General features: G+C 37.3%; 1 protein-coding gene across 1 annotated transcript in view; it reads left to right on the forward strand.

The window, feature by feature from the left end:
- ofcc1 (orofacial cleft 1 candidate 1) overlaps window positions 1-23,895 on the forward strand; it is a 94,300-nt gene that overhangs the window by 25,759 nt on the left and 44,646 nt on the right. Inside the window, exons 3-6 of the mRNA XM_067435066.1 lie at window positions 9,266-9,502; window positions 12,318-12,570; window positions 13,809-13,972; window positions 21,094-21,253. Coding sequence (XP_067291167.1) covers window positions 9,266-9,502; window positions 12,318-12,570; window positions 13,809-13,972; window positions 21,094-21,253 — 814 coding nt within the window. The remainder of the gene's footprint in view (window positions 1-9,265; window positions 9,503-12,317; window positions 12,571-13,808; window positions 13,973-21,093; window positions 21,254-23,895) is intronic.

Below are 23,895 nucleotides of genomic sequence, written 5' to 3' on the forward strand. Positions count from 1 at the left end.
TTGCCTTGCATTATGCCAAGTGCAAAGCTTATTAGAGCTTATGGTATTGGGTTGTTTTTCAGAGGTTGGCCTTGGCCCCTTAGTTCCAGTGAAAGGAACTCTTAAAGGGGTAGTTCACCCAGAAATTAAAATGTCATCATTTACTCACCCTCATTTACTCTGTCATCATTTACTCACCCTCAAGTTGTTCCAAACCTCTATGAGTTTCTTTTGTTCTGCTGAACACAAAATAAGATATTTTGTAGAATGTTTGTAAGCAAGCAGATAGAGCAACCATTGCCATTGACTACCATAGTATTTTTCCCTACTGTGGTAGTCAATGGTTGTTCTATCTGCTTGCTTACAAACATTCTTGCAAATATATTATTTTGTGTTCAGCAGAACAAATACACTCATAGAGGTTTGGAACAACTTGAGAAAATGATGACAGCATTTTCATTTTTGGATAAACTATCCCTTCAATTATTCATTTTGGACCATTTCATGCTCCCAACTTTGTGGAAACAGTTTGGAGATGGCCCATTCCTGTTCCAACATGACTGCACACGTGCATAAAACATGGTCCATAAAGGCAGGGATTTTAGCATGGATGAACTTGACTGACCTACGCAGAGTCCTGACCTCAACCTGATAGAACACCTTTCGGATAAATAAGAGCTGAGATAAACTTCTTGTCCAGCATCAATGCCTGACCTCACAAATATGCTATCAAAAATTCCCATATAGACACTCCTAAACCTTGTGGAATGCCTTCCCAGAAGAGTTGAAGCTGTTCTAGCTGCAAAGGGTGTGCCAACTCCACTTTAAACCAAACGGATTGGTTTACCAAAATGGGATGTCTTTAAAGTTCATGTGCATAGGCATCCCAAAACTGTTGGCAATATAGTGTATGAACATGTTCAACTAAAGTTCCTCAATCACAGTGTTACAATAATATTTAACACAAAATATGTGCCTGTGCTATATTCTGTTAAAATAAATGACAATTGCAATGATGTTTTCTATTAAATTAACACTCAGAAATTGTAGTGTGGCATAAGCATCCAAATGTGTTTTGTGGCCACTAAATTTGAAAATAAATTATTGCAGCTGAAATTGTTTAATGTTTGCTGATGTTCTTGTGAGTGGTGGTGGGTTTGGATTTTGTAGTATGGAGCAGGATTTGCAGCGACAGCAGTCTGTATAGATTTAGTCAGTGAATAGTGGGTCAAAACCTGTAGTTTTTTTTTTCTTTTTCTGACATCCCTCTGAATGTCCTTCCTGTCCTGTCTTGTGCATCTGTGTTGAGGCTTCTGTTAGGTGACTGCTCTCATGTGCAAGGGCACATGGTTCTGTTTGAAAAAGAGATCATACTTGTGGTGTGCTGGGTTTATGTTTCATTGAGTGGCTTTAGATAACAGGTTAGCACGACATGTTGATATAAATCAAAATGAATAAATGCCTGCATTGTATAAACACTTTGTGATTGGATATAATAAAGAAATGTAGTACAATTCTGGTGGGTGATAAATTCAAGATGGCACCCTGACTAATGCAACACGACAACTACCAGCAGCAGGGGAAGGTTTTTTATTTTATTTATTTCTTTTTTCCTTTTTTCTTTTTATAAATTAAGACAGCTAAATATATGTATGCTGTATTTTAATATAAAACACATAAGTACTAAGTACTTACCAAGTACCATTATGGAGATAATAATATCAAATAAAATAAAAGAGTTACAATTACCTATATGGTCGGTAGGAGGGTTGTCAAATGTACCAGACAACTGACAAACAACAAAACAAAACAAACAAAAAAAGTTGACAGTACCAGCATTTCTGCAGTACAGTACTGGGTATATTTTGTTAAAATATTCTGATAGATGCTGCTTCAAAACACTCCCATTCGTATTAGTTTTAGCGATTTCTGAATATACAAAACGTTTCACAAACATTGCAATTTCATGTGAACTTTGTAGCAGCATCTAAACATATTGTCGTTGTCTAAAAACAAGTTTTAAAACAAGATTTTTTTTTTCTTAACAGTGATTTCGCAAACTTTCATTTTGTATATAATTAAGGTGTATTTGTAACTAAAATTAACTAAACATCTTAAATTATGCCTGTTTTTTGTTAGGATAATCCAAATACATAAACTGTACATCATTTCTTGGTTACAGTGTTTATTTTGACTTAGGTGTGGTTTATGGCCTAGTTGCATGCAAGATAGATTTAAGTTTAAAGAATTGGCAGAATATTTGCAGATTCTGGGCTTGCTTTAGTTTGTTTATTTGCCTATTTCAGTTGTGTGGATATTCGAGATCAAATTAATTGATGACTCATTTCCTGCTAAAATCCACCAATGCTGCGCTGGGAAGCGTTGAACTTGTGCTATGAAAGTAAGAATGTTTATGCCCAGGATTTGCTGAATAACCTGCTCATAATCACTCTCAGTGGATCCCAGGTGCATTCACAGACTTCATGTTTCCACTGTGTTTATTAGACTCAGTGGGTCTGGGCATTACCAAGTGAGATTCCCTACCGGCAGACGCAACCAGCCTATAAACACACACATGTTGTGCTGGCTTGAACTCAGCTTCCTCACGTACAGGGGGTGTGGAAGAGTGTTTGGACGTAAGAGCCAGAACACTGGCAGAACACATGTACACATACTCCATGTTTCTGTTTTTATAGAGACTCAATCACTTTTCTCATATGCAGGAACTTCACTGCATTAAAAAAGGAGCGGTTAGATATTAGTCAAACGAGATCCACTAATTAAGTGGAACACATTTTTTTCCTGCTTTCGATTAGGTTAAAGTACCCCAGCTCCCATCTCCCCTCTGCTCTCAGCTGCAAATAATTCTGATAATTTGGCAGTGGCAAAATTCCTATTGTAATTATGAGCCGTATTCTAATTCTGCGGCAGTAATTCTCTTTTACTACACCCCAAAACTCCACTTGCTGCCTTTTTCTCAATGAAATACGTTTATGTGCATCTCACCCTGCCAGAAACAGGGAAATGAGCTTTCTTATAAAAGCTTGAGATGTGAAGATAATTATGGAAAAACAAGGCAAGATATAAATCTACATTGTATTGTAAAATATTTGTGGAAAACAGGATGCAAGTGGCCAAAGAGAATAATATCCAAATTGGGCTGAAATGATCTGTGGCTTTGTGGGAGACTGTTGGTTTAAACAGCATCTGGGGACTGTTGGTTTAAACAGCACAATGATTATTGATTATTACTCTATTTATTATGTCCTGGGGGCATTTTAAGATTTAAATTTAGTTACATCACATCCTGACATCATGACATGCTAAAGCATCATGTTACAGTGAATCTAACTGATGCTGCTGAGGCCCAGAATGATATGTAAAAAATCCAGTTACATGTAGTTCATTATGAAAATGTGAAGCCAACGATTTTGCTTTGCATAGTGAGATGAAATATGAATGTTCTTACATGTCTGTAGTTCTTTTCTCTATGGAAACTCATCGTTCAGAATAAAGCCCTGCTGTCTCTCTTCGCTTGCACATTGCTTTAGATCAACTGACATCAAAGCTGTGCTTCTCACTGCCAACTGTAAAGTGAACGTTATCCACTTGGGATCAGTTGTGTAAAACTCAACCTTGTGTAAAGGATTATACACTTTGTCTATACCACATCTTAACGTTATGCTATCAATCACCATGCACAGCTTTTTTCAACCTATCACACATACAGACAAAATAACTTACACACAGCTGGGGTAAAATATAGTCTCTCTTGGGCTGAATCGCTATGTTTATTTCTGTATTAATGCTTTTATTAGAACACAAGAACATCAGACTCATACAGAGTAGTTTTAGGATGGATCTCTAAAGCATCAAATGACAATAATCAAAGGTATCTGTGATATCAGCAAGTTTATTGATTGAAGCAGAAGGAAATGGATTTAACAAAATAATAATAATAATACATATCAATGCAATACAATCTAAAATAATAAATATACCATAATATTAAATAAACAAATATGCAGGGAGAGGTTAATTAGTATAATTAATCTGTGGAGTAGCACGGGTACACATTCTGCAAATTTGTTGAATATACGTGACTGCCTAAATTTCTCCAAAACCTGAAATACATTGCTCTGGGTAGCTGTCGCTACCATTTTCAGGTGGCACATCCACAAGAGGTGCTATAAGCAATATTATTATTTTTTTCTCTTTTACAGATGCAGGTTTATTTAACAAAGTCATGCAAAAAAAAAAAAAAAAAAAAAGTTAATTTAACATGTATACATTTTGCGTTGCTTGTAGCATGTTTTACGTCCCTTTTGTCCAATGACTTGTGCTAAATTGAATTTCAGTTACATTTAAAACAACATTTTATTACATTGGTTGTTGTTTGAATCATGCAGTTAGTAAATGAAATGTCCTGTGTGACACTAAAATTAACCTACCCCCTACACTACCCTTAACTTAACCGATAGAATTAACAAAAGCAAATGTGAGGCAGCAATACATTTGCTGAAGCAAACTATTTTAGCTTGCTTCTACAAGGCCTTGAACTCTTTATAGAGTGTTGTAAATTGTTTTTTCACAGGCCTCATACCCAAGTCTTTCACATTGCAATTGCAGTGTTGTATCAGGTAAATTACCGAGCAAGTTTATGTCAAAAATGCCATATAAATGGCATTGGTGATGTGATGCAAATGTCAAAATGTATTCGATGACAAATTATGCAGTATGGTAATGTTAGGCTTATATGTTCTATGTTCCTGGTTCCTGTGCTTATTTAATGTCTTCTTTAGTTTCCTATTGTGTGCCTATTTTTTACTATGGCAACAAGTATTGTCCAAATGCCACTTGTTAATTCATTAATTTTGTCTGCATATATACACGCACCTAAAATATTATTAGGAACACCTGTTCAATTTCTCATTAATGCAATTATCTAATCAACCAATCACATGGCAGTTGCTTCAATGCATTTAGGGGTGTGGCCCTGGTAAAGACAATCACCTGAACTCCAAATGCAATGTCAGAATGGGAAAGAAAGTTGATTTAAACAATTTTGAGCGTGGCATGGTTGTTGGTGCCAGACGGGCCGGTCTGAGTATTTCACAATCTGCTCAGTTACTGGGATTTTTATGCACAACAATTTCTAGGATTTACAAAGAATGGTGTGAAAAGGGAAAACATCCAGTATGCGGCAGTCCTGTGGGCGAAAATGCCTTATTGATGCTATAAGTCAGAGGAGAATGGGCCGACTGATTCAAGCTGATAGAAGAGCAACTTTGACTGAAATAACCACTCGTTACAAACGAGGTATGCTGCAAAGCATTTGTGAAGCCACAACATGCACAACCTTGAGGCGGATGGGCTACAACAGCAAAAGACCCCACCGGGTACCACTCATCTCCACTACAAATTGAATACAAAAAAAAAAATTGGACAGTTGAAGACTGGAAACATGTCTCGATTTCTGTTGAGACATTCAGATGGTAGAGTCAGAATTTCACGTAAACAGAATAAGAACATGGACCCATCATGCCATGTTACCACTGTGCAGGCTGCTGCTGGTGGCGTAATGGTGTGGGGGATGTTTTCTTGGCATACTTTAGGCCCCTTAGTGCCAATTGGGCATTGTTTAAATATCACAGCCTACCTGAGCATTGTTTCTGACCATGTCCATCCCTTTAACTAAGTTCCTCGTAAAACCGAGCAAATATATTTTTTTTTACATATAATTACATAACACTGATTATCTCTTCATCATGACACCTGCGATATATTAGGCAATGGCTTCACATTTTCCTCTTGCAGTTCAGTCAGTCCCCTTCCAATGCAATAACCCATGTTTTGTGCCTTTGAAAGCCTCAAAAGAGACTTTTGAGGGCTTGTCCCTTTGTCTCCCTGGCTGGTCAGCCTATAATTTACAGATCCGACTCATCCAGTGAATCTAGGAATCTCCAGGCCACATTAGGTACTAAGATCAGAACTTGGTCCCCAGGAAGGAACTCCCTGGGCTGCACTAGCCGATCTTAGAATCACTGCTGGGTACACTGGGCTTCAACCAAGTGTTCCTTGACCAGAGGCATTGTTCCGTTCAATTCTTTTGTTCATCTCTTGAACATGCTCAAGGAGGATTGTTGTTCTCAGACCTCCTTGGCAATGTCCAGCAGCCTGTGTTGTTGTCATCTGAACAGCAACTTGAACAGAGTAAAGCCTGTTGAAGCTTAGGGCACCCCATATCCCAAAGAACACACAATTTGGTCCAAGTCCCATCTGTCCTCAATCGCCACCCATTTTAACATTCGCTTGAGGGTCTGATTAAAGCGTTCCACTAGGCCATCTCTCTAGGGGTGGTATACTGACGTGTATACAGATGTTTCACTTGCAGCAACTTACATTTGACCCAGGAAACAAAAGATCTGTCAGATTTTTTTAGATGGAATTTCCACCCGGTTGCAAATGACAAACAACTCCTGGGCTATGGCGGTGGCAGTGGCTCGTAGACGTCTGCTCATAGACCAGAATGTATTTGCCCGCTTATCACTCTCTGATGTGAGGTATGCTTGACAAGCTCTTGGTTTCCAGGGTCGGAGTCTCCTCCTCCAGCGCACAGGTGGCGCGTTGTGTTGCGCCGTCGTAGAAGTTGCTCCAATCCTTTCCCATCCCTCCCCAGCAAGGCAGGTAACGGCCGGTCCTTCAACACCAACCTCAACAATCCAGGTTCCTGGGGAAGCAGAACTTGAGACCGTTTGGGCCTGCATATACCTCATGTCACCATGAACACAGGTTATTTGAAGAAGTGATCTGCCTGGTTTTGTGGTTTCCATAAGTTAGGGTTAAATGAGGCTGACACACAAATTCGGCGACCATTCACCCAGACATCCTCCTCTGGCACTCCGACAGGGACGTTATGGTGCACAATGCATCCCGCCATCCAGACTTTCGCCTCTGGCCGATTTGGGCCAATCGGTATGGCACTCAAGAAGAGCTCACTGGGCTCACCGCCTTATGGGTGTCGTCCATCCCTCGCCGTTCCACAGTACCCCTATGGGGAAAGAAGGCAGCCCCCCATCTGCTAAGCCCTCATCTGCACCTCAGCCCAGCAAGCCTGTGGCTCTGCCATGGCCCTTCAGGCCTACAGTGTCACCTTGAGTCTTTGTCTCCTGGGCTCCACCTGGGTCTCCACCCCTCGGCTTCGCCTGGGTCTCCAGCCCTCCTGGAATCACATCTCTCCATTAGATTCTTGGCTCCGCCCTGGCTCCTTGGTTGCACCGTGAGTCTGCCTCTTCATGGCTTGGGTCTAGGTCACTCGCTGGCTCTTCTATCCTTCGTCTCCTCTGCTTTTCCCTCTGCCAACCCCCCCTTGGATTGATCCTTACTGTGCGTCTCCGTGGACTCTTCCCCCATTCCACATAATAGGAACATATGATATTGAGTAAAATTGTACATTTTAATTAACTCAATCAGCATTTCAAACTAATAATATAGATTAAGATACTGTATATTGCAGTGTATTTTGGGATTTGATTTTTTTATGAAGTATACATGCGGTGATGCCTTTCATGTGGGCCAAAACGGGTTATTGTAGAAGTCAGCATAATGCAAACTTTAACACTTTGGTTGCTTTGCCGTGATGAAGACCATTGTTGGTCGAAACATGTTGGCTCTTGTATTTAAAAAATGACTTAAGCCATACCTAATAAAAGCTTTTTTTTTTTTTTTTTTCCAATTATCCTTTGTTTACATCTGACTAAATGCCTTGGACCTGGCTTTTTTGTCAGTACACACTTTAACATTTTGTGTGTCTGAATGTGTTATTTGATGGAGGGGGTAAAAAGTGGCTCTGGCAAGTTTACAAAACAATGCCTTTAACCCAAAACAGAAAAAGTGAAAGCAAATAACTTAATTCTGCAAATAAAAAAGACGTCCAGCTTTTAAGTGACTCCAGATTTGAAGCAGTAACTTGAAGGTACAGATAGTTTTCAGGGTTGCTGTGCTTTGCCTCACAGGCATCAGGCCATAAATCAATCCTACAGTGCCCATCTTTACTGCCAACACACATCATTACCTGCACATATACCACGCTTCACATTACTAGTAATAATTCTGAAGTTTTCCTGTAATCTGTATTAGCAAAAAAGTGGGGGTCATTAGTTTTAAGTAAATGGTGATTCAGACAAACATTAGATTATTTATATAGATTTTTACCTAGATGATTTGTGATATCACTTATGTCCATAGCACTAACATTGCAGGATGAGTTACAAGCCAAAATATAATTAGAGGTTTGTTCAAATCACTAACCCTGACTGTAAACAATAGTAATAGTATAAAGTCCCTGAATCTCACAACAGAATGCATGTAGCACATTGCATTATTCTTTTCTGCCTCACATTTCAAGTGCATGTTCTAACGTCACACTTTCTTTTAAAACAAACCTGAAGATATGGAGCTATAGCAATAAAAATCAGTTTTGTGGCAATAACAGATTTCACATTGCATTAGACATTCTCTCTTGAAAAGCCAGTCTGCGCAGGCGGCTAAAAATACATCTGTTCATATATCATTGATACGTTCATTAGAGAAGGGATGCAAGTCAGAATTTATTTGCCGCTGTGGTGTAATGCGGCTTGACAGGGAAGCATCCCTGACACATTAACTCTGTCTAGGGTGTTGTAGATTTACAGAAAGGTGTTCTGGTGTAGATGTAGTATTGTAGATGTTATATTTCATATCTTAGTCAGCTGTGATTGCTAGAATGTTGTGCACACATGTATGTAGGACCATACTCAATCCCACCTCAAAGTGTAAAGTGTGCAGATGTGTGTGAACACTACCGTTCAAAAGTTTGGGTCAGTATTTTTTGTTAAAGAAATGTTTACTTTTATTCAGCAAGGACACATTCAATTAAATATGGCAGTAAAGACATGGATAGCCAAAAGATCAAATAAATAAAAAATAAAAAAACAATAAATGCTGTGAATGCTTTAGAAATATGTATTGCATCATTTTTTTTCAATGTTGATTCTTTTCTTTTTGGAAAGCAGCATTATTAATGCATCCTTGTTGAGCATGATACTTTTTAACCATGGCCTTTATTAAAATGTGGTCTTAATTTTCCCCCCAAAACCTACATTTGCATTAATTGCATGTTAAATGTTCATATTTATTTATTCATTCATATTCATCCACAATTACTCTTCACATGTGGGGATATTCGTCTTTTTTTTTCTTTCTTTTTTTTTTGCACAGCTTATACAATCATATGTGTCATCCCCAGATCTCACCTGCACAGCTTGCACAGGTCTGCCCCTGTGTGTTGTGGGACGGCCGAGAGAACACGTCTGGCAGCGCGTCTCCTCCCGTCACTGCTCGATTTGTCCTGCCGTCCACATCGTCATCTGTCTCAGATCAGTCTGAGCATTTTCCTGTTCAGTGTAATGTGGTTTCCCCGTCTGTACCTGCATTACAGCAGCCAGTGGCTCTTTCTGCAGGCTCAACACATCCCCATCAACAGGTGAGACATGAGTGACCATTCGCACAGAACAATCACTCGTAAACACACGGTGTCAAGCTCATCATTATTCCAAACACACAAATACATGCAGAAATATTCCAGGAGAGGATATGCTGACCTTTACAAATGTCTGCTTACAATAATTCACTGGCAACACACTTGCACGCAAAAAAAGCAGGCATGCAGGTGATTCATGCGCTGTTGTCATATGTTGTGCGTGTACATTTATATGCATGCAAACAAACGCATACACATGCATTTTTACAAGGCTAGTCTAAACTTTTACAACCTCATGAGTGGAAAGTTGGTTGATTTTAACATGAGATGGTACGGGCCTTTAAGTGTCCGTTATTTGGAAAGAATTTATCTTCTCCTATTGTGTGAACAATGTTTCATCATAAACCCTGTGTGATACCACAGTGTGGTTCTATTTTGCATGTGGTGTTAATTTAATTTATCATCCAGAAGTCACTCAGTGAAATTTTTTACGCACCAAGTTGTGTTGTTGCCAAACAAATCCGATCATTAAATAATGGAAAACGACTGACAGAAGATGAGAGGAATGTAAAGAAGGACAGATGAGGGAGAAACAAGTGGAAAACAGAGAGCTGGGGTCATAGGCTCATGACATGTTCCACATGTCTGTCCGTTTGTCCGCTGCGAGCATTTCTCTACAGGGCTGGTGACCACAGTAGCGGTCAGAGATCAGCTGCAAACTGACAGCACACACACACACATACGCTCGCACGCCCCGCAGTCATTAGCGTCTCTCTCTCTCACTCTACCCCACGCACATTTCATTACCCCCAGCATTCTCACAAATACCACCCCCCTCCACTCCTACACACACAAACACACTTCAAAATCAGCACACAACCTTGCAGTGCCAAATGAGTCCCACCCGTCTACACAACAACATGTGTTCTGTGGATTTTATTGCACCACAAGCATGTGGAAAAACTCTTCATTACCAACACAGGTCCTGTTGTAAATGCTGGAGTGCATTGTGTTAGATCGGTTAGATCGGTTGACGTAATTTACAGCAAAGCATCCCAAAACAAACATGAAGAGTGCATTTCATTTTTGACAGTGGAATAGAATCAAATCTGTAATTGTATCACATTCAGAATATGCAGATCAAATCAAATTGAAACTTGAATGCAATGGGTTCAAGTTGAATCTCAGACTGAATAATATAACACGACTGAATCAGGTGAATCTCGAATCGAATCGAGTTGAATTAAATTAAATTAAATTACATTTTTAAATATAAATCTAAAATATCATTTTAAAAATGAACATTTATTAGAAAGACATAACCTACAGTAAGTGTTGCTTGAGAGTGGAATAGCTGGAGTGGTGAACGTGAGCAGCAGAAATGGGCCGAATAGGTGAAATGAAGAGTGGAAGAGATTCTCAGGTAACATTAGAGAGGGGTTAATGAGCAGAGAGATGATGGTAGATTAGGAAAGACATTAAACTTTGTCTAAAACACTGCATTATTACTGTAAGTTCTTATACACTTTGCCTTATTTTGTGCTTTTGTTTGACTTTCAATTAGCTTTTTTCTCCCTTTGCTTTTAAGTTTGATTATTACTGTGCTTTACTTTACATCATGCCTACACTCTTAAAAATAAAATGTCTTCATAGTTGGTAAATGGTTTGGTAACGCTTTACTTAAAGCCCTTATGTATAATGCATTATAAGGTATCATAATTTACATTATAATGCAGTATATCTTTTCGTTTCATAAATAATTGTATTTCAATGCTTTACACATTTTAAAGGCGTGTGAATTTAATAGATAAGCATTAGAGTAATATATATATATATATATATATATATATATATATATATATATATATATATATATATATATATATATATATATATATATATATATATATATATATATATATATAGTGTTTTATATTCCTTCTCTCTAATATATATATATATATATATATATATATATATATATATATATATATATATATATATATATATATATATATATATATATATATATATATATAAAACATACATACACCTACGCACCCCCCACACACACACACACAAACACACACACACAGGTTTGTTTCACTATATTAGTGAGGACATTACATAGACTTCCATTGATTTTATATCAGGTTAATGATACTTTTTATCCCCTAACCCAACCCCTACCCCTAAACCTACCAATCACAGAAACATGTGCAAAACAATAGATTTGAATAAAACATGTTTTGGCCGATTTATAAGCCTTTTTATATTTAGAGTCATTTTCATATTTTACTATAAGTGAGGACATTTGTGTCCTCACAAGTATTGCCAAACAAGGAACACACACAAACACACACACAGACACACACACAGAAACACACAGAAACACACAGACACACACACACACACACACACACACACACACACACACACACACACACACACACACACACACACACACACACACACACACACAGTATAATATAATGTATTATGTCTGATAACAATCATTCATGAGACCATACAATGCATTAAAAGGTGCATTACAAGGCATAGTTACTGCATTCAAATACTTTTATAATGCATTTTATATTAGGGCTTTAAGTAAAGTGTTACCATAGGTTATTTAGATTATTAAAATATTAATAAATGCGTCTTTTTAGAACTGCCGGTTGGGTGCCCAAAGTTATCTTAAATGTCATTGCTGCAAAAAAGGAAGCTTTGTTTTGTAACACCACCACATAACTTGGAATTGATTTAGATTACATGAAGATTTCTAAATCAATTTCCCGTCATGTCTTTCTCTGGGCAGATTTGGGTTAGGTGCGCACACGGTGGATCTTGTCTATCAGGGTTCGTTGCTATCTACCCTGGAGGAGGTTCTGCTGGTGCTGCTGGGCCCCCTGACCTTGAATGCAGCTACGCTACTGCTGCTCCTGATCAGATGGGGCTGTCAGCTAGCGTTTGGCTCACCGCCCTCCTTCCTGTCAAAGTTTATCATGGCTGCGGCAGTGTGGACAGTGCTGGACCCTCTGGCGGTCTTCGCTGTGGATGCCGTCCTGGGGGTAAGTCACTTAAAATAACGTGGACACTTCTGGACTGTAAATAGAAGTTTCACATTATCTTAGCAAAGTCACTTTACAAATAAAACTGAATGCGAGGGCAAGAATGGGATAGACAGACTGAAGAGAGAAGATTAGTCAGGATTGTAGGTGTATTTTTGGTCTGGAAAGTTGAATGGCATTTACATATGATAATACACTGTACACTCAGTGTATATAAGTTTCCAAAAGTTTTACAAAGAAGATACATTTAGAATTGTAAACTTTGTTTATATTGAAATCTAAGAATCTATTGTGATAGTATGAATATATAGAATAATGATGAACCAATAAAGATGTTGCATCACTAAACAAATCTGGCTGTTCCAAACACTATTATGAATCATACCCCCCATTTTTAAAAGAATGTAGGCCTACAGTCACACTTTCATGAAATCCCCAAAGTGTTTTACTTTCTTATATCTTATTTCATTGTTGTTGTTTTTCTAATAATCTTTTGTCATGATTTAAAGAAGAACACTTATTTTAATGTATTGACTAACAATTAAAGAAGCAAAGTACTTGATTATGATTTTAACTGCAGTGATCATATCCTGTATTGCATGCTTTTTTTTTTAACATAACATGATCCACCACCACCATCTTTGGTATCTACCATGTATTTAGTGCAGACAGATTGTAAAGAAATATGTGGTGAATGTGCAACAGAAAAGTGGAAAGTTTGCCAGAATTTGTGCCTAAGCTAGTCAAACTTGAAAAACTGCAGAATTGTTTTCCCTTTACAAATTATGTGTTTAACCCTCTGGTGCACTTTGCATGAAAGTCACAAGTGGTTTTATTTTTTTTTATTTTATTTTTTTTTATCATTATTATTTAAAACAAAACAAAAACAAAAAACATAATGTACTCTATTTTAGTTTTAGAATATTTAATAGTTCATTTTTTTAGGGGATTTCATGGTACTGCGTTATATTATGCAGTAATTGTAATCCATTTATTCACTTTTTGTGCATAGACCTGAACATTTCCAACTTAAACGGTCATACATATTGAATGCTTTGGAGCAAATATTTAAGTTTGGTCTCCTTTAAAGATGACACTTGGCAAAAATATAAATATAATAAAAAAGTATATATAAATATTGACAAATCAAAATGAAGAGCACCAGAGTTATACATTTACATTTTATATTTGTGAAACAGTTGTGATTTTGTAAATTGTGTTTTGATTTGTTTGGTCAGCGTCTAACCTACAGTGCAGAGGAACCATTAGCGGATGCTGCCAAGCTCTACTGGCATTTCTTTCGAACAGAGCAGTCGGGTACAGCAGGCATCATCCTCACTCTTTTCCTATATGGCGTCCACTGGATCCTCTCCTTCACATTTCTTTATGTATACTTCCTCAGGTACAGTACCTTAAAAGCAATCGAACAAACACAAAATAAAAAATGTCAAGTTGTTCTAGAGTTTTCCGTGGATCAACTTGAATGTCTTGTTTTATTTGTCGCATGCTCTCATACAATTTCAAATAATTTAGCTTGGGAGTGCACTTTTGCAGCGACCTTGGTTCCAATCCTTTTCTTCAAAGGCATTTCAGAAAACTGCCCAATAATGAAATCAAATGTAAACCTTGAATTAAATCAACTGGCTGTGTACCTTTAACTAGCTCTAAATCTCACTACAGCATTTGATTCATTGTAGAACTAGAAAATAAACACATACAAACAAATAAATAATTATTTCTTCATACATTTTGGTCTTGGAATATACTTTTATCTAGGAGTGTAATCCTGGATGAGCCCAACATTATATTAAATTAATCCACAGCCAAAGACAACATAAACAGATACATTGATAATGCAAAATAGGTGGTTTAATAAGCAAAGTTATATGGGAAGACAAAAACGCCTGATGACAAGAATGTAAGAAGTGGTCACAAGAAGATCCTTTTCTCTGAGCAGGGCATTAATTTTATAGGGGAACTCACCTGACCTTGAAGAGGCGTTCTTCATTTGCCATTTTTAATTGTACAAGAGGGAGAGAGAAAACAAAAGGCTGCAGTGCGGCCAAGCAACTAAGCAGAGGGATATATTATCATATACAGAAAGTCTTATAAATGTATTGATCTAAAAAACCACAACATTTCATGTTTCTATATAGAGGATGTTAAGAGAAAAGGCATGAAGATTAAAAAGATGGATGGAAGAAAGATGAGTGTGTGCTTTGACTCAAGCTTTTTTTTTTCCTGCATCCAAGCAATAAATGATGTCTATCTACAGAAACTAAATTTCACAATAAGAACAAAAATGCAGTTTTCTCTTTTATGTTGTTCTTTGCTGTCAGCTTGAGAGTTTGTGTGTGACCTTCCTGGTGGAAGTGTCAAAAGTGTCACAACACTGCAGTCCACACTATTCAGAGTCTGAGATTATGGCTGTGTATTTTTGGACAGGGAACCCCCTTAGGGACATCCAGCCAATGAAGTCCTGTCCACCAGCACATAAGCATCATAAACAGGCCATATCAAGAGCTTTCTGCTCATTACCGTCATCTGACAGCCAAGTGTTGATGTAATGCAATTTGATTTAATACTCTCATGAAATTAAAGAATGAATAATCAGAGAAATGACATGAAGATGAGCTCAAATCACCTTCACATGGTTTGTTAATATGCATTTCAGAAGCAATGAACATTGGGGTTTCTGAAACTGCAATGTTTTAGCTTTACTGCCTTCTTGAAATGGTCATGATAATTTGTCCCTTGTCAATTTTTTTATTTTTTTGGGTGAAATAATGTTGACTAAGGATCATGCATAATAAAACCAGAAAATGAATAGGCTCAATTTTGAATTCTTTAGGATTTTCATTGTTTAAATGGCTGATACTGGGCAAGAGAATGATGCACAAAATCATATGAACAAAAATGGAAATCCTTTGATTTTAAGGCTAAATTTGGACCAAGAAGTCAAGAAGTACACATGTCAGGTTTAGATATGGCATTGCCTGTTCATGGATCACCTTTCATGTTTGAATATGTAAGTATATAATCACACACCGTAGCTTTAAGGTCTGGAAATAAAACAAAGGACTTGAAACTGTAAAAACCTGATTTTCCACTAATCAGTTTAGAAAGGTCTAAGAGAAAGAGCTTTCATCTTGTTTCTCAATGGCTGGGCTTATATCCCACACTGGATGGACGACATTAAGTGTCAGCCGTAGAGAAGGGTAATGTCTCATGCCAGTGCATTGCTCTAGGATGGCAGGGTTGGCACATGTAACGTGGGTTAAAGCTGAAGAGTGGCTGTGCTGTGTAAATGTAGGCCAGCAGTCTTATTGTGAGTAGGCTTGCGCGTTTTTATGGGTTATCTGCTTCTATTCACTGTGTGGAGAGAAGCACTGACACAGTGCCTGACCTATTTCTAAAATAACGCCTGAGGCTACACGTATAGATAGAATGAACTGTTATCCGTTTTTAATTACATTTTAGCAAGCCCTGATTCACTCCCTGCAAAGCAGGAAAGAGGCATGTTTTGCATTTTATCATTCAATTTGTTGGAAAATATATAAACACAATCAGACATATGATTTGGGAAATAAGAGGAGAACAGAGGCACAACTGAAGTGTCTGTTTTAAAGCGGTGACCAGTGAATAAACGCTTCTTCTGCTTAACATCTGGTTGGTTGAGAGGCTTTCAGGCTGACAATATCATTGGTTGAGAGGCAGACTGATACGAGAATGTGCTAGTTCTCTCCCTGGGTCTTTGTTTAACTCCTGATCCCAAAATTTCTTTATGCTGACATTTTCTGGAATAATTGTATAATGGATGGTTTCATATGGTACAGCAAGGGATTTTTCAATCCTGCTCCTTCCTTCCTGCAGAGTTTATTATCTCACTAAGCCATATTGTCTTGTTTGGTGCTTTAAAGGTAGATGTTCAGGAACAGTAGTGAGCACCACTGGTTTAAGGGATGTCTTGGCTTCCCATTTATGGTTTAATATGACCTCTGGACAGTTCTTTAACAGTTAGCTAGATTAAAGAACTGGATGTAGCCCACATTCCCAGCACATCAATGGACTGCCTGTACATCTGACATATAATATTAAAAATCATGATAATATCTTAATGTATCATTGAAAGGTACATATATTGTTATTGCTGGGTATGAGCAGGCCATATTGACTAGGCACAATCAGTCTCATATATAATCTATGAATTGTGTCTTTGGATGTGCCTCCTTCGGGATTCTTGTTGCTTTTTGATGCAGTCATGTTACTGTCTCAGGTCCAGACTAGCATTTTGAGCAGGTGGCTAGGAGCAAGGCTGCAAGCTACGTCCAGACAGCACATCTAGAAATGTTTGATGAATAGCAATGGACGTTTCTCACTTTAATTAGCCTGGAGTCCAGATATGGACCTAGAGTGGCAATGGAGTGGATTCAGGGGAGCCTTCCAGAAACAGTAAGACTATGAAGAGCACATAAAATGCCATTTTCCTTGGAGTGAAATTGACATTGTCAAAATGACTTTTTTTCTGCTAGCCAATGCATTATAGAATGATCATATGATTTACTAAAATAATCCTTCAGGGAATGACAAGGTTGGAGGCATCGGACCCACTTTATATTAGGTGGCCTTATCTACTATGTAGTAACCTTTTAATTAATCATTTGATACAATGCACTTATTGTGTACATACATGTTTACAATGTACTTACATTTTTTAAAATACCTGCATGTATTACATCTGTAATTAATTTCTGTTGTTACATTTGTAATTACACAGTTAGGACTTCCCTTATACCTAACCCTATCCTTAAACTTACCCACACCACCACACCTGTCCCTAACATTGTCCGTATCCAACCTCAATATCAGCAAAAGTGCTTTGCAATACAATTTGAACATAGAAAGTACATTGTACTTATATTTTATGTAAGTACATAGTACCTAAGGCCACCTAATATAAAGTGGGGCCGAGGCATCTCTGGTTCTGAAACCGAGGAGAGGGATCCATGACCATGGGCCTCCTATCAATATACCAGAATCACAGTGTTAGCAAAACTTTCCAAAGGAAACAAATATTGCTGCAAGCATACTATTTCTGTTTTTCAGCTCGCCTTAGGCATTTTAAGCCAAATTTTGATGTGTATCCTTTTCAAATACTGAAAGCATCACTGGTCCTACTCTGTCTACAATAAAACCCTGGCATAATTTAAAATAGACATACGGTTTAATGCTAGTTCACATATATGTACTAAGTATGTAATAGAATATGTGTACTCTGGTAATTGTTCATTTTGATAATGCATTAATGGGTTATCTTCACAGTTCACTTTTTCATGCATGCTTAGGTCACATGCATGCAACAGCAAAACAGTCATCACACACTTATTTCCCATGATAGAATGATGGATCAATATATTTCAGTTATATTCAACATGTAGAGATTTTTATCTCTACTGCTTTTCATCTTTTATACTTTGCATGGCAAATGTTTCTGGAGTGCTCATTACCCTTTGAGCAGGAAGAATCTCTTTTCCACGGCAGAGGGTCAAAGCGTTTTGAAGAGAAGCCAAGCTGTTTTCTCGGCTGTTGATTCATGTGCTGAGTATGTGAGATGTCTAAGGAGACTCGATATCAGTAACCACACTTTAATGGTCATATGACTCAAAACTTTGTCACCAGACAGAGAAAACCTCTATGTGCTCAGTTTCTTTAAAGAACATTGATCAATATATGATCTAAAGAGACATCCTTTCCACAAAAACACAAACAAACAATCCTCCTACACTACTTGTAGAATCTAGCATACTCCCCAAGTCACTCATAGAAACTTCTCTTTGAATTTCTCTGTGATTTTGTTTACTTGGGTAGAATGTAGGGGGAAAGAAAATTCCGGAATTAGTTAACAAATGTGTCAAACCTTTTCAGTTATGCAAACCTTCCACCTACCACGGACTAGAGTCGCTTCTGTTCTGCCGGTTGACATTGACAGGTCAGGCCTGCTTCTCTGCCGAGCTGAAACTCATCAGAATTTCACTGTGTTGGAAAGGTCAGATGAGCTGTTCGTCAGACGTTAACAGCCTTGACAGCAAAATGACCAGGATGTGACAAGGTGGCATAAAACCCGTTTGAACTCTGAACTTCTGTCCTGCAACTTAAAAAACTAAAAAACTAAAAAAACTAAACAAGAAATAGTTAATTGATCATGAGTTAATCATTTACATGCCCCATATCATCCCAAACCCTTAATAGCTGCTATATTCCAACTGTTATGTGAGGAACCTTTTAAACATTAAGTTGATATTCACTTGGGGCTCTCAAATATCATTCACACTTTTGTTCAGTAAAAAAAAAAAAAAAAAATACAAGATTTACAAAAACAACCGTGAATGCTATTGGTTCGTTCATGTTGCGTGGCATATTAGAATAAATTGCAAGGTGTGTTTGTACATTTCTTTTTTGGAAAGACATGACAGGATTTTATTTTATTTGTATAATGGTTAAAAATGTCTACACATTGGTACAATGGTACAATGGTACAATGGTACAATGTCTTGCACTCACAAACATCCGGGGATTGACATTAACACAGTCACTTTCACTAGCCACTTTGGCAGAGTGGAATTTTATTGTAGGCATCTCAAAAGGCATCTGTTAAAATCGCAATACACATTGTAACCAATCACATGCGGTTCTATTATTTTTTTTAGGAATGCAATGTGTAATAATAAGAGGTGTTCAGATTAGTCATCTCTGAAACTCTGGAGTTTTGTTCAGAGTGTGCTCTCACTCACTGAAATCTGTGCTCTCATCATAAACAACAAAGCAGAGATGTACATAGGTAGGCTCATTCATCATACAGTGATTAAATTGTTATGCTCTATTTCAGCAGCGAAAATAGTTTCAAACAAAGATAACTGCAGAATCATAGCTCATCTGATGTGACTGGCATACAGTTGGCTCGACGTTGGACTTTTGAAATTTGCAAATTTAGTCGTCTTTAAAGTTACATGCGGCATTGGTTTCCACATTTCCAGTGTTGGGGGTAACGCATTACAAGTAACTTGAGTTACATAATCAGATGACTTTTTCAAGTAACTAGTAAAGTAACACATTACTTTTCAAATTTACAACAAAATATCTGAGTTACTTTTTCAAAAAAGTAATGCAAGTTACTTTTTCACATTTATTTGACAGATCGTTCTCCTGTCTCCATGTTGAGAGAACTCGTGCAGTAAGTGCAGAGGTGTTAACATATTATTGTAGATCTAGAGTAAATGTGAGCATTTATTCATCTCATTTGCACAATAAAGATTCAGTACTCCTCAAAATTAATAAAATCAGTCAAAAGCAAAATCAAAATTCTATGCGAACTCCAGTTGTTAAATGTTAAATAAAACAAATATGTTTATGCATTTAATCCCAAATTATTGAACAATATATTGCTGCTGACCTTTAATGATTCAGTTAAACCATGAGCAATTTTTTATTTATTTTTTTAATTATTATTGTAAAAACCTTTTTCTCCTGCGACCCATTCTTCCGTTATCCAGAACGGCAGCACAGCTGAAAGGTTTGTTTGAGCTGCGCCCTCTAATGTTCATTAATGAATTTGCATTTTTACCTCAGCCTGAGGCTTATTGTTTCAATTTTGGTATGAAGAGGTCTTTATCTTTGCACAAATATAGACATTTTGTTATAAAAAAAACTAGCCCAGCCCAGGTGAGAAAAAGCAACACAAAAGTAATGTAACGCATTACTTTTCTTAGCAAGTTACTAAGTAACTAAATTAGTTACTTTTGAATGGAGTAACGCAATATTGTAATCCATTACTTTTCAAAGTAACTTTCCCCAACACTGCACATTTCTAACCTCAGTAGCATTTGAAGAGTATGACTGTAAGTCATACTTTTTTGATATTTAATAAAATAAACTGTCAAATCACATGAATATGTGAATATCTTAGTTCATACAATGCATTGAGATTTGGGTCCTAACGGCCCAGTATAGTAATGGGGACTTTCATGCACCGTTCTTCGGATGAGACGTTAAAACAAGGTCCTGACTCTCTGTCGTCATTAAAAATCCCAGGATGTCCTTCAATAAAAAGTAGGGGTGTAACCCCAGCATCCTGGCCAAATTTGCCCACTGGCCTCTGTCCATCATGGCGTCCTAATCATCCCCATATATATACAATTGGCTTCATCACTGTCTCCTCTACACCATTACTGTTTCTCTGTCTAGATTAAGATTAAGACTAGATTAAGGAGCTTTACACATCAGAGGTAAATATGTAGACTTGATTTGAGTGTGTACAGTGGTAACTTACATATCGCCAACAAAAAAAAATTCCCAACAACAAAATGTTGGCCTGTGAAAATGCTGAGTGGCTAGTAACTTTGGAAAGCCACTAGCCACAGTGGCTAGTTTGCGGGGGTGAAAAAAGTTAATGTCAAACCCTGCACACAACATACACTCTGCCATTTTGAAATTAAACGTAAACATTTGTATTATTTTTTTGTATAGACTTCACAATGATGGGAGACTGTTAGATATCTATCAACGCCTCCACAGCACTGAGGGAGCATTCTTTGTTCCACATGACATGGAGGTCTCCAACCAGGAGCTCAATTACATTGTAAAGAAGGCAGAGCAATGGAGAGGCTTCAATGGAGAGAGACGCAAGGTGAGTGTGTGGAAGTTCTGATTGTAGTGGTAACAACCAGCAATGAACACTGGGCAAATGATAAGCTTCAAAGAGAATATCTGCTTGCATGAAGGCGATCCGGCTGCCATGGGCTGCATTGCCACAAAACGCTTGACTGTTGCAAAGCTCTACTCAAGTCTTAGGCGCTTAATTGGATTAATGGCTGTTTTAAAGAAGATGGGCAAAATGGTAGTTGATACTAATCCATCAGATTGCCTCTGCAAAAGATTTCTGTCTGTCTGATGGCTTGTAGATGCCCGCTAGCATTTATGAGTAAGAAAGCCTTTGTGATGGTTTTCAGAAATGGACTGTCACGTTGAACTGTTCACTGAGCTTTCTAATATGCATTATAATTAACATAAAATGGAATCAAAGGATATAACATTATTATTTCAAATCATTCTGTTTTCTTTAGTTACATTTATGAATGCCAAAAATTTGTCACAGAGGTTTTTAGCTAGTCTAATTAGTTGGGGCTAATTATCCAAAAAGGAATTCGGCTTGATTAATCCACGGAAATCAATTTCCAGCAATATTTCATTAAGAAAAAAGACTGCTCAATCAACAGAGGGACGCATGAGGAGACACACTCAATACACACACACACACACGCGCGCACACACACACACACACTGGGTTCACAACTTGGGTGGCAACTCCTTTTTAGTGTTCTTGATGAAGAAATGTTATTGGCTGTCAAACAAGTCATTAAAAAGGCATTGTGTAAGTCCTAGCTCAAATCGTAGACCTTTGCAAATCACGTTATTTTTGCAGCCCTTTGCAATGACCCTGTTTATGTTTTAGATTCCAAAAGTACTGCTACAGCTGTGGCAATATTAGTAATGAAGGTGCTACTAATTGGATGCAGTTGTTTAGATTGTCATTAAGAAAACGGCATCGTTTAGCCAACACTCTTGCAGAATCTTTTTCAACTAGAGCAGTCTCCATCCCAGAACTGCAGTCATAACCTCCTCTCTCATATTGGCCCTAATTTGCCGTTATTGAACTGATAAAATGCTAACACATTAAACACATTTGCCAGCATGATGAAAATTTAGGGTTATTGCATTTCACAATTTTTACATTATTCAGGCTGACGATTTTTCATTTAAATAAGACGGGCTAGGCCATTATTTCATAATTATTGTGGCAATTTCTCTATGCAAAAAAGGGTCACTTTCCCAACTCAGCAAAGACATATCCCTATTAAACTAATTTGCCTACTTGCAATTTTTTGTCATTTTTCCCTCATTAACTATTTATCAACACAGTAGAAAAAAATATATGTTGGAGAGGAGGGAGCAGGCAGACAGAGCTGAAACTAATATTTTGCAACTATAATGATTTTTTGCATCCTTAATTAGATAGAATATGCTTGATATGATTAGGTCAGGATGTAGTAGTTTTCATTAAAAATAGATTTCAGAAACTGTATTCCAAATGTTCCCTCACAATTAAATAATGAATCCAGCACATTCCTTATTATGGACCCAATTAATATCGCAGAAAGAGGCGTGATTTTAATAACAAGAGGCCACGAGGCCTTCATTAGCAGAGAATGGGGGTGGAGAGAGCGTAGAAAACATTTACAGGTACAGAGTCACAGGACGCTTGGAAACTTCAGAAAGTTCCAGCAGCTTATTTGAATGCCTGTGGCCATATGTGCTGATCATTACGAATGAATATTACAATGTTGCAAATATTGACATGCTTTGTCTTGGCCTCAACTCAAGAGTTTCCAAAACCCCTGGGGGAAATTATATTTGCTAAATAAAATAAATATAATTCACTATCATCTGTTTGAAAGATCTGTTTGTTTTATGTAATATTGGCATTTGGTAGCTTTTCAAAGGCCAGCATGTCTATATATATAAGACCACAGATCATGCAAGTTAAAAAAATTCCAACTTATCCACCTTATTTTTAACGTCAGAGCAGGCTGTTGTATCCCAAAATTGAATTTTCTAGGCTCCCGGTGTCATTTTTTTCCAGTTATTTTACTTTCATACAATAACTCATTTATCATCATAATCATAAATACACTGGTTTGTGGCACAAGTTTTACTGTTTACTGCACTTTTTTTTATTCTTCTAGTCATTTATCTATAGCGGCCAGTGAAAATCATGGGAAGTCTCGCACATTCAAATAATTTTCTTCCACCTTGCAAAAATAAAACCTCTGAATCTCTGACCTAAAATAAAACCACATATACATTTGAACCTAAAGTCAGTGTCCATGTAATCTGTTATCTAGCCTTTGGGTATAAGATTATTAAAGCTAATAATTTGCTCATTTTAAGTAACTTGATACCTACTTGATATGAAGCGCATTCTTATTTATAGAATAAAGAAACTATTCTGACAGTAAAACAGTCTTGGGTAATTCATCATTAATGTAAGTTTCTTCTTCCGAGCACTACAACAATAAAACAATCCGCAATAAATAATTCTGCAAGTGGCTTGGTTTTTAACATGATCAAATTCTGTGTGTTTCATGGGGCGATCATAAAAACTAATCTGATTTTTTACTCTTTAATTAACTTCATATTATGGTTTATTTTCTTCCAGGCCATGTGATCAACATTATTACATTATTAACACATCGTCATACTAGCATTCAG

This window comes from Pseudorasbora parva, chromosome 24 (assembly GCF_024679245.1).
Source record: "Pseudorasbora parva isolate DD20220531a chromosome 24, ASM2467924v1, whole genome shotgun sequence".
Taxonomy (NCBI): Eukaryota; Metazoa; Chordata; class Actinopteri; order Cypriniformes; family Gobionidae; genus Pseudorasbora; species Pseudorasbora parva.